Genomic DNA, 17,365 nt, shown 5'->3' with positions numbered 1-17,365 from the left:
AAAGCAATAACCAGTTGCTACTCCCATACCAGCTGGATTTTTAGTTATGACCTACGTATTTAGCTTATTTGGATCATAAATTAATATTAATTTGTTGAAATACGCTGATACTCCGTTATTTATTTTATAAACTTTATGGTGAAAAAAAAATTAAACTCGTTAAAATCACTCAAAAGATTGTTACGAAACCAGTTTATCTTACGTTAAATAACCATAATTCTACAGCGTTTTCTGATCAAACACGTATTCTAAAAACGTTTTTAAACACTAAAGAACTTCTTAGAAATGTATTTCAGTATACATTAAACAAGATAAACTTGCACGCTGTTTTAAGTTTAACTATCGCCTGACTTGTAAGTCAATGTCGTTAAGAAACAGTGGTTATGCTATTCGTGTTTCACATGTTCTCTTATTAGACTACGAAGAGTGAATTAGGTGATTATACATTACAATAAAGGGTGAGTCATCTTCATTATAAAGACAAACCCGTTAGTTTACATATACCTTACTTGTTATTATCACCTGCACTCTCAAAGCACGTGCAAAACGATGTAAGTGATCCGTTACCTTCGCCTTATTAGTGTACAAACCAACAAAATGCGTCAGGAAAAAGAACGGTATTAATAAATTTAATTATTTGCTGCACTGTTACTTTTAAATGTGTTCTTATTTGACTAATACATATAAATAACATTCAAAGGCGTGCATATTACCTTAAAGGGATAAAATATGAATTCAGAAACATATGCGAAGTCACATCAGAGTTCCTAGTACCTTGTATTAAAACGACTTGGAATACGCAAATCAGTAATACTCGTGATTAAAATAGCTGATGTAAAGTTTCGGTGAAACAAAATATATCGAAATAAATTTTGACATTGTTTGATGTTTCGTAGAGTAGAAATTTGTTGTTCATTAAAAAAAAGTTTAAGTACAAGGTGAATAACAGATAAACAATAAATATTACAGTTGGAACCTCAGTGTATTTAAAACTTGGTTATAAATACAACCAACCTTCTTACGTCTATTGAAACACTGCGTTAAAAAATATAAAAACAAACAAACAAGAAAAAACTTTCAAAAAAAGGAAGTAAATGTAGGGATAGTTAACACAAATCCTTCAAGAACAATGCAAATAAGATATTACGGATGGCACTTGCATATAGTGATGATGCAAATATATCTTCACTTTTTTGCATTGTTTTTGAAGTACTGATGTTAGCCATCCCTGCATTTACTTCCTTTTTGAAAGGTTTTTTTCTTATTTGTACCTAATATAATGCATTATTATTTACTTATCATTCCTCACGCTTCAAAAGAATCACAAAAATCGTTAACTCACGCTAATTAACAAGTGTTCGAAATGACCAAATCAGGTAACTAACTTTACCATAATTTTAACTCTAGCATGAAATACAAGTTTGCTTATGAAATAATTTAAATATTGACTTTCTAAGCCGTAAAACTTAACATTTATCTTCATACTTCCAATGTTATCGTGCAGATCCCGTGAGACGACTACCCATAATTCTAATAAATGTTTTTAAACATTTAATTCAAGTCGTACTTAGTCTTTCTTCTTAAAAAACAAACAAACCAACATACAACCTGTTTTTAACCCTTTCACCATTTTTCAAACACTACATTAAGAAGATATTCTGATTAAAAATCACAAATACGTGGGCGTTTGTTTGTGTTTTGAATTTCGCGCAAAGCTACACGAGGGCTATCTGTGCTAGCCGTCTCTAATTTAATAGTGTAAGACTAGAGGGAAGGCAGCCAGTCATCACCACCCACCGCCAACTCTCGGGGTCCTTTTTACCAACGAACAGTGGGATTGATAGTGAAATTATAACATCCCCACGGCTGGAAGGCCAAGCATTTTTGGTACGACGGGGATCCGAACTACATAGACGTAACACCACAGACCAAACAATACTGATATTACAAATATGTATATATTTGGTAAAGTAAAAACCAAAATCAAATTTTAAATACGAGAACGATATTTTATATTACAGTAAATGAGAAAATAAAATTATCTAGATCAACCAGGTTACTAAAGAGGGAGACAAACAGACGGATAATCAACTAGATATAGACACAGAGTGTTGCATCGGTATCATCGTGTTTGATACACAAGTAACGTAAAAACAACTACTGATGTACCGTACAGATAGACTATCATCATAAGAGCTACTTAAGAGATTTATAAAGTCATACTAAATATAACAAAATACATCTGTAGAGTTCACTGTATGTTGCAGGCTAAGAATGTCTACTTTGTGCATATGTTTATCAAGATCTGTGATAACATGTATTTTGCTCTATCCATACTATAAATGTTCAAACAAGTGTATTTTCCATCTAGATTGATCACTGTCCAAAACTAGGTTAATAATATGGACGCTCAATGTTCTAGCGATAGCTACACATTACTCATCATTCACTGGTATCTACGTGTTTTATCCTTTGATTTTTCTCTTGAAACGTAAAATCGAAAGAAGTAAATAAATTAATATAATGTAATTCTTAATGAAAACAACAACAAAAATAAATAAATTTCTTATTAGAACTAACCGAAAACAATAAACGCGAAGTGCAGTATAACAATTGCGCTGCTCAGTTTTATTAGCCACAAACAGGAACTCAAACTTAAAATAATATTAGATTGCGTTTAACATGTTTTTTTTTTTTTTTTGCCAGAAAGATTTCTTTAAGAAATACTGCAATTCTTACTTGATAATATACTAATAACATCCAAACACATCAACATAGAGAGACGTGGAACTAACCATACAACTCGCAGCTGTCTGTGTTATACCAACTTCACATACACTCCATCTCATCAGTTATAGACACAGAAAACATAACACGTAGATCTTCTAAGGTTTAGCAGACGTGCAGAAAGAAAGAATGGGGTTATTGAACCGCAACTTTGCACGATATATTAGAATAACAAGGTTGATAACTGGCTGTGCTGTATCCACACACTTCAATGTCTGGTCTGCGGCTGAACATAATCAATTATACATACAACAGGTAATACAAAAGGAAATATGGGACTGGAAAGGAAGATACCGGTGAATTTGATTAATAATTTTTCATCCTGTTTATTTGAACTTACAGAAATGCCACGGAAAAAGGAAAAAAGATATGCTAATGTTTGATCGCTTGGAAACACTGTCAGATTTTAAAACCATCTAGAGAAAACTCGAGTTTTGTTCTGGTGCATTTTGTTGCATTGAGAATCGTCGTCTAAGAAGATAGTTCTAACTCATTTTAAATGTTTGTTTACGCTACAAAAATGTTCAGTCGAACTCCAACTCAGTTTTTTTCGAAACTAAATTTACTAAAACTATTTGTAAAACTATTAAAATTATTTTCCTCACCCTCAAATCGACGTCGTCTGACGAAGTCTGTAAAACTCGTAAAAAGTCACCTATATATAATATTATCTTTTGTCAGAATAGCCCATTAAAGTTAAAACGACCCTTACATGCATTTTTAAACACCAAAATGGTTACGGAGGTTAATGTTTAACAGTACACAATAAAAAAAAATCTGATGATGATGAAATTATGCTTCGAAATATGTAGTATGTGTAAAGGCTCTCGACTGTCTTAAGTTTTAATCTCTATACAATGGACAACTGAATAAATGTTTTATTGTAGTTCGAAACTGTGACGATTTCATTAAAATCCATTTTATTGTGTACTGTTTGAAGTCGGTTTTCTTCAATAATCGTGGTATTAAAAATGATATGTATGTTTTCTAATACCTCACGATGTTTAACACGACTACTACAGAACTAGCAGTAGTTGTTTGTAAGATCATGTGTAAGTACCATCAATACATATACTCCTCACTGTAGGTCCAAGCAGCATTTAGTACAGATTTACTACACAGATGTACGTCAATACACGTATACTAATGTATAGATACACTCGGTTTCTCACAGCTTAAGGTTCACTAGAATCCGATAGGGTCCTTATGGACCTCTTCGGATTTTCAAAATACATTTTCTAAACTACTTAGGCGCCAAATTATTTGTTTCCATGACTTTGTTAGTTACGAGGCTTTGTTAGTTACATGAATTAATGTATAATTCATGCACAAACATTAAACATAAAAATAGACAAATATTGCAATTACCCCATTAATTGCTGCGTAGGGTCCATTGTTTTACATAGACAACGGATGACCCCCTCTAATGATTTTGGTCGTCTTTTTTACCATGAGTGTTGTAACGGATAAAAATATTGAGCTACCGAATTTGATGTAAAGTGTTGATTTCACAATATAAAACCAATTAGGTGATTTGTTTGTTTATCTGTTTGTTAGATTTCACTCAAAGTTACACAACAGCTACGTACGGCTTGAAGTGACATGCTAGTAGGAAGACAGTTAGTGCCAAAACCGCTAAAACCTGAGCTACTCTTATCAGACTGAATAGAGAGATTTGACCGTCACTCTTATAATTCACTCACAACCCTACATATAGAACGTAAATTATATTAGTTTTGTTTATAGCTGTAACGGGACGCGAACCACGGAATTTCAATTCCGCAGTCCAGCACGCTAACACCTAATTAACAAACAGGTATATTTTTAAAAATACCACATTAAAAAAAACGACAGTTTAATATTCTGTGGGAAAACTGAAACTGTGCGACTTGCAGAGGCTACCTAGATGCTTCCTCACAAAATAATGTATTTGTAACTATTAATATTGCAATCAGTATATAAAATAATATATCCCTAAACAGCTCACGTGGGACTATTATAGAAGTCAGTTCATACGGTCAAATTCTATCGTAAAGATCATTCCGGTTGCTATAGCAACCAGAAGTATGTACGGAGATGAATATTGGATGTACAAACAGTTATGAAGCTACAAGTTAATTCCATTTTAAAGTCATTAATATTGTGGCAAATTTCGTTCCTTTGTGTTAAATACGATATGTACACCGATTCATATATATATATAATTTTTATTTATTAAAAAGATTTTGTCATTTTCAGTGACTAATATATAGGTAGGTAAGTATTTCATGTTTATTGGCACAAAGCTACTAGGCTATCTGTGCCAAACAAGATGCAGTATACTATAATAACATGTGGAAATTAAGGTAAAAATACGTAAAATTAAGACCTGCCAGGAAGACTGAAGCTTTAAGTTCAAACTTGCTGTCAGTCGCCTGAAGTTTGCCTCTCCAGTCTTGGGTTCAGATCAAAATAAAAATTAAAATGTGTGAAAGAAATCATGCTAAAACAGTGTATAGTCCAATAAAAACCTTAAATTAAGTTAAAAAGACCAATAGCTCGTAAAATGTAAAAACATGAGTGAGGCGGCCAGTATCACCTATAACATTGGTGTTGCAATAACGGCATGATAATAAAATATGTACAGTGGAGCGCCATTAAGCCGCGGACCAATAAACCGCGAAATCGCTTAAGCCGCTGTAGTAAGTCTTGTCCCAAAATTTTTGATGTATTAAATCTACTACCTGGCTTTTTAAAGTTTCTCACACTCTCCTTGTCGTTGACACTGACATGACAAATGTGAGCGAGAATTATCGCGGCTCACCGCTAATTTAAGAACGTGTAAAAACGCGGCTTACGAATTTAATCCTGGCTTTATAACTTCAAGGGGATATTGAAAAAGGATTTGCTTTAATTTGGGAAATAAATAAAATATATTACAATTGTATCTGAATAATCTATACATTAATATTATAATGATCACGCAATGGCCCGGATGAGGCTCCTTGGCGGAGCTGTTGGCGACTTCGGTTTTTCAGTCACAAAGGTTTAAGTCGCGGTTAAGCAGGTTGACCCCCCAAATACCGCGGTTTAACGGCGTTCCACTGTACTATTGTGACCTGAGTGCCACACAGACAACACACTGGTGCATCAGTACCAGATAAATGGAAATGGTGAGTTAAAAATCTGTGACCAATGCGCAACCTAACCAAAACAACTAATACATACCTGGTAGGTGAGAGATCATTCGTGTTTGATACATAAAATGACTTGTAGATGCTCGGTATCATTTTCTGTTATAGACACGTCATAGTGAAAGCCATAAGTACAATTTCTTCAGAATAAAAGTAATCAACGCTGAAACATACCATGTTTTACTACAACAGTTAATCTGTCATAAATTAACTCTTAGAATTATAAGATATTGCTGCATTATTTCCTTATAATTCACGTAAAATTGCAAAAGAACAAGTACACATTTTGTAGTGTAACAGGCACAGGATATCACATGACATATAGTAGTCCTGTAGGACTTTATAGAATGGCCAATATTCACTTGAAGCCGCAAGTGAACTTCTATAAGACATACTACTAAATATGCAGTGAGAGATTCCGAGGAATGTGAAGAAAATCACTTAAGACTAAAAAAGACTAGAGTTAAGTGGAAGTCGAGAGCAAGCCTAATTTCATATCATACGTAGTTTTAACTGGTTTTTGTAAGAACTGCACTTAACAAGCGGTGCATAATAAAGTTAATGACTTTTAAAAGCCCATATCCAAAAAAAAAGTTACAATTTACAAAACATGGCACTTCAAAAAGTTTATAATGGTTAATAAAAGTTTATAATGGTTAATAAAAGTGTTATCCGTTAAAAGTTAAGAAATGAGAAAATAGTTTAATTTAAGAAAAAACCGTTAATGTTCAGAGTGCTGTGTTGTGAAAGATGAGAAGAAACGTAATTATACCAGACAAGTACAGTACTCACTAAAGGGATAATATTTAGTGATAACAGTCGTCTCACGAAACACGTCTGGTTGAAGCCTGGATATGAAAAGAAATGTAACTTTGCAATATAAATGACACTTTAATAAATAAGCTATTAATGTCTGAAACGTACCATTTCATGAAAATGTGAATAAATATTCTGTGGAAGCTTGGCTATGAAAATGTACTAGCTATAGGATACAAATGTTAATAAATAAAAACTGTTAATTAGATAAATATCTGGTCTTGTAAAACACAGAATGAATGTTTGATGAAAGTTTGTTACCGAGAAGAAATATAACCTTATAAAGTGTGCAGTATTTAGCGAAAGGTGTAATGTCATTAAACACTGACCCAAACTTATACCTTAAAAGGAATGTGCACTTACGGCATAAATGAACAAGAAATTAGCAAAAGCGTGTCAACCTAACTAGGTCATCTTTAGGTAAACAAAGAAAGAGTTTGCAACTGACCGTTGCCGGGCACGTCTTAGGGATGAGAGTATAAACGGGTACTGGATTGTAGGGGGCGTTGCAGTGGGATGTTAGGTTATAAATTAGTATAGGTATAAAAGTATTCCTTTATATTGGTTTAATTTTGGTTTTAGTTGTTATATAGTAGGGTTTTTCAACCACGTTAACTCGATACACCCCAACATTAAGTTCACCTGCGAACAGGAAAAAACTAACATAATAACATTTCTTAACCTCAGGATAACTAGAACCGATATACAGTTCAAAACAGAAATCCACAGAAAAATCACCCATACTGGATTATACATTTCATGGGACTCAGCACGAAACAAAATCTCAATATATTAAGAAACCAAATACACACAGCCACAAAACTATACTCACCCAATAAAATTAACGATGAAATAAACAAAATAAAACAACACTTCATCAATATCAACAAATTTCCTCAAAAAATCGTGGAAAAAATTACACGCACACACCCAGACCAACAACAATAAATCCCAAGATACAACAAACTACAAAACCTTACACTGCTGCATAGCAACAACAAAACAGCATTCTGGTAAACATCAAATTTATTCAAAAACCAAGTACAAAACTAAAGTCCATACTATGTAAAAACTACATTGACAAACACAACACCAAATAATTTATAAAATACAATGCAACAACTTCCGCTACTTCTGTATTGGAGAAACAAGCAGTAGAATGGAAAATAGATTCAAAGAACAAAAACAACAACAACAACACATTCACACGTTTTTGAACAATGCAAATCAAAGAAACACAACATACCGATAGAAAATACCCAGATACTAAGCAGGGAAACAAATGTAAACAAACGCAAAATTAAAGACCTACTTATACAACAACTAAAATCAAAATAAAGGAACACCTTTATACCTATACTAATTAATAACCTAACATTCCACTGCAATGCCCCCTACAATCCCGTACCCGTTTATACTCTCATCCCTAAGACATGTGCCCGACAACGGTCAGTTGCAAACTCTCTCTTTGTTACCTAATGATAAACTAGGAAGGTTGAAACGTTGTTCTCTGCTTATCAATAAAAGTATTAATACCAATAACAGCCGATGTGAGACACAAACTCGTGGTTGTGATATGATTTATTCTTTTGGTTCGTTACTATACCACTCATGTTTTCTCATAAAAAGCCACTAATATAACGTTTGGTAACAGGCTGTGTGAGACACAAACTCGTGGTTGTGATATGATCTATTCTTTTGGTTCGTTACTATACCACTCATGTTTTCTCATAAAAAGCCACTAACATAACGTTTGGTAACAGGCTGTGTGAGACACAAACTCGTGGTTGTGATATGATCTATTCTTTTGGTTCGTTACTATACCACTCATGTTTTCTCATAAAAAGCCACTAACATAACGTTTGGTAACAGAGACACAAACTCGTGGTTGTGATATGATCTATTCTTTTGGTTCGTTACTATACCACTCATGTTTTCTCATAAAAAGCCACTAATATAACGTTTGGTAACAGGCTGTGTGAGATAAATGTGTGTTCATGTTAAAACGGATCTTCTCAAGAATCTCTGGATACAGGAACACACACGCGTACTTATAAGTGTGTACAACGAATGTATAATGTGTTGATTCAAACAGTTTGCAAAGTTCTTACGTCAGTCTTCCTTTGGTTCTGTTTTAAAGTTAATATTGTTAGTTAATATTTAAAGTTAATATTGTTTTAATTACCAGTTCCTCCCGCTAGAGGAAAAGAGCAAAATAACGTATCGAAGTTAAACCAAGTCCAACACTAAAAACGTATAAAAAATACACGTGTAAACATTTTTTTCAATGATAAACATTTTGTTATCCCAACCGAAACAAAACTTATCACTTCATTGAAGGTACTAATATCAAATTACCGGTCATTTACACTGTTTTATTTTACAACATTAGGTTACCAACAGTCCTCGTGTAAATGTTTAATGAATTTTCACAACTATTCTAAAACAACTTACTTTGTTGGGGTTCACGTGCCAGCTACGCCGCCTAGCGTGTCTTACACCTGGTCCTGGATATGTTCCTGCTACGATGGGTGCATCTCCCGATATAGTAGTAACACCTCCCGCAAAGCCCATGCCGGAGGGGTCGTACATACCAGGGAGAAGGCGTAGGCGATTCCCTGGAGCGATTCCCTGTCGTCCTCGCAGCGAACATAACCACCACCCTTCCAAACCCTGGGTGTTCTGTTCCAAAACCGTCAGGACATCACCCTTCCGGAAAGCTATCTCATCTGGTGCTTCTGCTATGTTGTCGTACAGAGCTTTGGCCAAGCAGTTCTAGAAAATTATTACCCAATTACTCATATATTTAAAATAATTACAATATGTACAGTTGATTATTCAGATACATATTCATGATTTTATTTTATAACATTTCAAATAAGCAAACCCATATGAAAAACTACAAGCTACACTATAATTATCGAGTAAGTTATTTAAAAAAAGTATTATCATTAACCACTATTGTAACATCATACATAATATAGTATTGAGTTTTTCCATTGCTAACGTATGTATCTCCATCCATCTTTCAATCCCATGCTCCGTATACAAACCTTTTGTTAAATACCTTAAAGTATTAGGCCTAAAATATTCTGCCCCTTATCGAATTCCAAATTTTTTTAATATTATGATGCAACGTGGCAAACAGTTTTATAATGTTAAATATTGTTTTAAACTTTCTTGAAAATTAACAAAATATAAAAATAAGAGTCGTTAGGTTAAGTATTGGTACACGTTTTGGTTAATACAGTAACTTGTTTTTTAGAATAATGTGCTATACTTTTTAAATAAAGTTTACTCAATAATTCCCATAAGGGTTTTAAAAATAATGACAACCAGTATTTTCCACTCATCAAATGAAGTCAGTAGAATTTAGCTAATAGCGTATTGCCCTATATACTATGTATAATGCTAAAAAGCAAGTTTTAACGAAGGTTTTTTTAAATGACCAGATAGTTCATGCGAGTGCAAACTAAAACAGTTCATATAAATATGCATGTGTGTGATTTAAAACCAATACATAAACACTTATATTAATTTAAGTTCAAAGAATTTTAGAGTACCACAAATACTGAAATAACAATCACGTGATTACACTAAGCCTAACCCAATTACATAAAATTAGAGTCACAGATTTATCACAATCCTGTTTGGTAACCGATATGGATCAGAATAATAATGATGATCAACTGAAATCAAGTTAAGTCTTCGTACTTTTACAGAAGACTAATCTCTGTTTAAATCTTACTTGACACTTTTTATTAACACATACTCGTTTAGCATTTCTTCAAACTCAATATCTTAGTTGTTATTTATAATTATTTCATAGCAAGAACATTTAATATATTTTACTTGAGAATAAATTCTAAAATTCGAGAAAAATTGCTTCCGTTTTTCAAAATACGACACCTGCCGTCTTATACTAACGCACATTATTAAAAAACTAATATTAGAGCTAAAACAAATATTGTTTTTAACAAGTAACTTACATATCATAAATTTACTTAATATACCATTGAATAATACCATCCATTCATAAAAAATGAAATACCTTGAAGAACTTCATTAATATCATTTTACACTTTTTATCAAATAAACAAGCCTATCACAGAAATTTTCCTTGGTTAATTATCGCTATCAACACATCTGTATTTAACATTTTGGTGTGCGGAAGTCCTATAGGTTAACAATTTTCTGCAGTTTATTTTCTTCAAGTAAAGTTTTGGCCGTCTGTTTCCTGGATTGGTCTTAATGTTGAGCTGGAGGATCAGACCAGTTTCATTTTTAAATTGGTGCTTGTAGTTATGTCTAAATAACAACACACCTAATTTCTCTCTCTCTGTATATATATATATAAACACACACACACTGTCGTAACAGTAAATATTATTTAAATTATTATGACTTATGAAAATTAATTTGTAGCTAAGCATATAAATACTGTTACGTATCGCGATTTATCTCGTACGAATCTCCGATTTATTATGTTACGTATGTTAACGCATTATGATTTCAAATTATCAAAAATTTCAATTTTAATTTAGAAGTTAATTGAATGTCGATATGTATGAAATTTGTGATATTTGCCAATAAATTTTCTTTCTTAACACAGATAAATTTTAAGGAACAAACAACAATATATTTCATAGTAACCGTTATTACAAATAATGATTTACATACAACAGTTTTACAAACATTACCGGGTCTGGAGCTGAATATTTTATCGACGATCCAGGTCCACGACAAGAACATTAATCTGAATCGATACTGTCACATCTAGCTCAAGTTAATCAGTTTGGTTGGCACCAAACTACTTACAAGCCTGCATTTTTTACTAACGAAAATATTTAATCTCCTCGTAGAAATACTAACGTACGAAGTTAATTCACTGAAATTTAACTGTTTGTAATTTTCGAAATCTATAAACGTTCCTGATCCAATTCTGTAGTTGTCCAATTAATAGGTGTTAATCACAATTATAACTTCCGAGGCTTATGACACACTCGCTATATCAGATTATTAATAATATTACTGTCTCTTGACGTTTGGGTTTATACAGTTTAAGATGAGCTTATTGAACGTTCAACAAAGTTCGAAAACTCACTAGATTTTTGTAAAACATTGTTTATTCTTACTCTCAGTAATCTTCTACACATCTAGAGAACACATCCAACAATATATGTCACATGCTTTGTTTGTTTTTGAATTTCGCACAAAGCTACTCGAGGGCTATCTGTGCTAGCCGTCCCTAATTTAGGGATTACGAGTGTAAAACTAGAGGGAAGGTAGCTAGTCATCACCACCCACCGCCAACTCTTGGGCTACTCTTTTACCAACGAATAGTGGGATTGACTGTAACTTTATAACACCCCCACGGCTGAAAGGGCGAGCATGTTTGGCGCGACGGGATGCGAACCCGCGACCCTCAGATTACGAGTCGCACGCCTTAACACGCTTGGCCATGCCCTGTGTCACATGCATAAAAATATTCTGGAAAAAAAACATGGGTATTAAACTAAACGTATAACGATAAATCCGTCACAATATAAAACCAACTGAAAGAATTAACAGTAACACTGATAACTAAATGTAGTCCTATTCGATGAACTGTGAGAAAAATATAATAAAATACAGTAATATCAGTTTCCACCTAATGATCCACATGGTAAAAATCACACTAAACCTAGTAAATAGTAATATAAAGAAACAAAAATGATTCGGTATTCAACACTATAATCCAAGCAGTATAATCAAATCTTATTAAGCAAAACTGTAATGACCAATAGGTTGTAGATCTCAGTATTTCGTGTAATTATTTACATGACAAGAAACACAGATAAGTGTTTATAAGAGTATATCCTAACAGTTTCAACTAATGAGTAGTACACATCTATTCAGTGAGGTACCCAAGTCTTCAGGTTACTAATGTTAACAAGGTGAGCTTAATATAAATTACACTATGAAAACCACTGGGAAGTCAGATCCATAGCAAGTAACGGGCTCAACCTAATCAAATTTGTATGTGAATTACATGATGCCCCGCAGCGTAGAGTTTAAACAAGGTTAACAGATAACAAGACTAGAGATAACTTTCCACAAGGACAGGAGCTGACGAACTGCTATTTGCCTGCAGCAGTGGTAATATTTGGTGACTGAGATATTTTGCCATCTTGCTCAAATCAAAAGCCATTGTGATTAATGTGCAAAAGAACGAAATATCAGTGGAACTAATAATGTGGAATACTGGGAAAAGCCACTCAGAATTAATTATTTTTCGATCTATGCGAGCTTATAAACAAGTTATGAAGCAAGAACAACAAACGAAAAGAAACACGTTACTTTGGAGCTGATTATTGTGTATGTAGTTGAGGGGGGGGGGGTGCCAACAAACGTGAACCAATAATTGGTGCCAAGCGTTGTTAACAAAGGCAAGTCTATTATCAGCACCAAAGAGGGCACATTCCGCATTTAAAATGTTGTCCCAACCTCAAAAACAAATAATGTTCTTCTTATGGTAGGACTACTTCAAGATAGGTTACTGATTGCTCTTTGGCACTACCCCCAACTTATTAATTAATTAAGATTGTACAAACTCCCTTGTCTTTCACTAATAAATGTAGTAATGTCTTAACAATAACAGTAAGTTACTTTTACGGATTATACATTATCGAAACCTTGTTGTTAAAACTTGAAATTTGGCTATCAGCGAAAGTGAGTGCGAAATACCCGAGATAACTAAGCTTTATTGTACAAACACACAAAATGACTCCCAAAAATCCTTCGTAAATGCAAGTCAACATCGAAACAGCCTTGCTACTAATCTGCAAAAGAAAAAACGTAAACATGACAACGGAAATATTATTCTGATTTTGTGAAAATAAGATAAAAGCCAGTATAGCACACCAAATAATTTATGTTTCTCGTGTGGTAGACGTAGGTGCACGTGATTACAACAAAAAAACAACATTTCATCCCCATCTGCTAGGATTACACGGATGATTCAGACAACAGAAGGAGCTTTAGCAATTGTGGAGTAGGAAACTGTGGATATAAGCGGGGGAAGGTGAATTTACGATACCTGTGTAGTAAGTAGTAGGGTGTTTTCGTTTTATATGATTGCTTATTAAACAAATAAGTCTTGAATCGTGGGGAATGATGGGATACTTGTTCGTTTGCAAACTGTTAATATGGTATAAGCAAGTTTAAGTGATTACACACACATCTTTGTAATAATTAGTACGTGTTGTGGGGTAAATAAAAAACGACAAACACACTTCACAAACTTTATCTAGCTCACAGAGTCACATAGTCGTTTGTCAAGTAATATGATAATATACATAATGTCAGATATAAGCACTACCATTGGTATCCCCGCGAGCCTGGAAAACCCTGACACTGGACAGAGTAGATATAGTATGGTTTGTATACTACGATACACTATTCTTTAATTTCATTTAAATGGTCTTATTAATAAAGACAGTTCCTCATTCAGTGCAATAGAAATCACGATCACAATTATCTGATTAATCTGAAAACATTAGTACTTCACTAGTTCAATAATAGAGGAAATGTTCACGTTGCAATTTGAAAGATATTTTACTTATAAAGCTGAACATATAAAGCTAGTTACAAAAAGAGAAACGATTATTCATTGTATTTACTAATTACATAATGACATAATAACTAAATGCAATGAAAACCTTACCTGCTATAAATTCTACGATATGAAACAGAGAAGGCAAGCGCAGGAAATAACGAAAACATAATAAAAAATTAGAATCTAACAAACAACACTATGCAACACTAACATAAGACTGCAACATTACTGCAGATATATCGTACTCATGTTGTTAATCATCCATCTTTAATCACCGGCAACCTTAAAAAATCATGCTTCACTGTCCTTATAACACCAAAATATAGTGAAACAGACTTGAAACACCACCATCGTAAGGTTTTCATCCCGGCAAGAACAGATCAACTTATACCTCACAATAACATAAGCTACAGACATTACTACGAGTCATTCATTTATATAATAGTACAAGTAATTAAAAGAAAAGTTTTAAAATCAAGTATGACGGAGGGACGGAAATGCTAAAAGTACAGAAGTAAGAAATGGGTGAATACACAAAATCACACAAATATTCCTACATAAATAGTTAGTAAGTTACTGAGCTAATTTTACAAGCTTATTGTTATCGGCCACTGTTAAGACTTCATAACACTATTCAGTTTAAATACTTGTATTCAAGTCTGAATTCATGCAACTGATAGGAATTCAACATTTAGTGGTAAACTAAAGTTATTATTGAAACTATATCACTACTTATATAATGACTTTTGTGTAGTTTTTGATATTCATCCCTACTTTGTTTCTAAACTATTTAACATTCCTACAGTTTAATTAATTTTTACAAATTATTTGTATTATTTTTTCCCTTTTAACAATTTTATTAAAGTATGTTGATAAGTAAAGATTCGTTTTATTTTCATATATTGTTAATATCGCACCATTTAAGTACAGAGTGAAACAGGAATTACCAGTTAATAATGAATAAACTTTGGATGACTGTTGCATGTAGAGTACTTGTTTTGCACACTATACAATCATTGTCTTAAGGGTGCCGATTGCTATATTAGGTATGAAGTGAAGGAATAAGAAAAAAAAACGTCAAGGCATACAATATTAAATTTTATTACAGACATTCGTAAAATACACTAACTTTCAGACAGGAAAAAACATCACAAAACAAGTAATAAAAACATTTTGTAAATGTAAAGTCATGCAAGAGTGGCAGTGGCAAAAACAAGGCAAATACGAATATAAGAACAATACGGTTTTACATTTTCATATGTTCTTCCCTTACTATAGGCTCATCAACGTTAAATCCCTAGAAGTCAAGATTATGATAAGTGATAGTTAATAATCTATTGTAGCCAACTCTATGGTATAATATCAATACTCGAGGTCATTCGACAAGTACGATGAAGAAACTCACAAAACTGATATGATATTAACAATGTAAACTAAAATTTATTTATAAAAATAAAACAAATGTTTACTTATCAAACTACTTCAATGAAGCTGTTTCAAAAAATAGGGAGCAAGTCGTTAAACAAAAGAAAGTTTGTAAAATTAAGTATGATATAGAGATGGCAACATCATAAAGTACAGAAACAAGGTGGGAACATTTTGTATCATCCATATATTCTTCTTGGCATTTCTTTACGGCCATCTCTACATCATTCTGCGTTAACAACATGTTTTATTATTTATCAACAAGGATTTTGCAGAATTTTATGCTTTTAAAATGTTAGGTAACAATGTTTTTATCAATACCTCGACAATGTTTATATTAATACCACTGCTAACAAATCTAGTCAGTATTCAAAACCCTGACATCATAAATATACAGTAATACCGTATGAATTGTTAATGTAACATTTATCACCTTATCTAGATAATTTAAACTATGCTGTCAGATACTTAACCGATGCACGTTGACGTCATAGTTTGTAACACTACTCAGAAACAACAATAGAACTTAGTAGTACTATGGGACTTCCTTTTTCAGATTTCAAGGCATTCTTCCTTCCCTCTAGGAAACTAAACAATGAAAATTTTTAGAACAAAAAATAAGAAGCTAATGAAACATAAAAAGTAATGTAGGAGGCCAGCGGCGACAGTGAGACTTGATTAGCCACTTGTCTTGACAGTTAGGTCAATATAACGTTGAGTAAGGTATGGTGTTCGTGATAAGTCACGCCTCTTAATGATTTTTTTTTTGAGAGGCTCAGTATATATTTCTCAGACTAACTGATTCTTGATCGACAGACATCTGATGGTAGAAAATACTCTTACATCTTGTTATATATTATGTATTAGAAATTTTTTTTCTCTTTTGCCGATATAGTACACATGTTTAGATATTTATCCAATTTTTGAAACATATAGCTCTTACTATGTAGCCTATCCTACAAAATGTCATTTCTTAATAGTAAAATTTAAATATACTTCAAAACTTGTGTTTCTTAAAGTCCTTGACTGATCGCTATAATTCAGCACGTTAATATAGTGGTATTTTCCTGATAAGCATTAATTTTAGATTATCTCTGGAATCTCATGGAATTCGCAAGATGTCTTCTAAGACCAATGGGCCAATTTTATCATTGAAAGTCAAACTGGTTATCTGGTAATTATATTGTACGATTAGTGTAAAATAAAAGAGATGCTACATATTTGTTTCAATGTCATCAGTGTATCTCGACTTTTGCCTTAATTTCAGTCTTCCTTCGGTTTCAGTAGAGTGAATTTCTGTTCCAATCTCGCAGAAGGAAACCAAATATTGGAAACACAGATAAAGGTTAAAAAGTGTGTAGTAGTTGTATTCAGTATTTGTTCTCTTTTTCACTATTAAATAAAGTAACTTTTTTCAAGATGGCGTAGATTTGGTAACTCGTTAGTTGACTGCTAGAGTAAAAACCAAAGAGCACCAATGAAAAAAACTGAAGAGACCTCTACCATTTGTCTCGTTTTTTTGTTTCATAAATCCAAAACTTTCGTTTATCTATTAAACAGTAACTTA

General features: G+C 32.9%; 1 protein-coding gene across 1 annotated transcript in view; it reads right to left on the bottom strand.

Annotated features, from left to right (window-relative positions):
- LOC143256908 (breast cancer anti-estrogen resistance protein 1-like) overlaps positions 1-17,365 on the bottom strand; it is a 45,002-nt gene that overhangs the window by 15,227 nt on the left and 12,410 nt on the right. The window contains 1 exon segment of the mRNA XM_076514752.1: positions 9,231-9,551. Coding sequence (XP_076370867.1) covers positions 9,231-9,551 — 321 coding nt within the window.

Source organism: Tachypleus tridentatus, chromosome 7 (assembly GCF_004210375.1).
Source record: "Tachypleus tridentatus isolate NWPU-2018 chromosome 7, ASM421037v1, whole genome shotgun sequence".
NCBI lineage: Eukaryota > Metazoa > Arthropoda > Merostomata > Xiphosura > Limulidae > Tachypleus > Tachypleus tridentatus.
The sequence above is the reverse complement of the archived record's forward strand: the minus strand, read 5'-3'. Positions and strand labels throughout refer to the sequence as shown.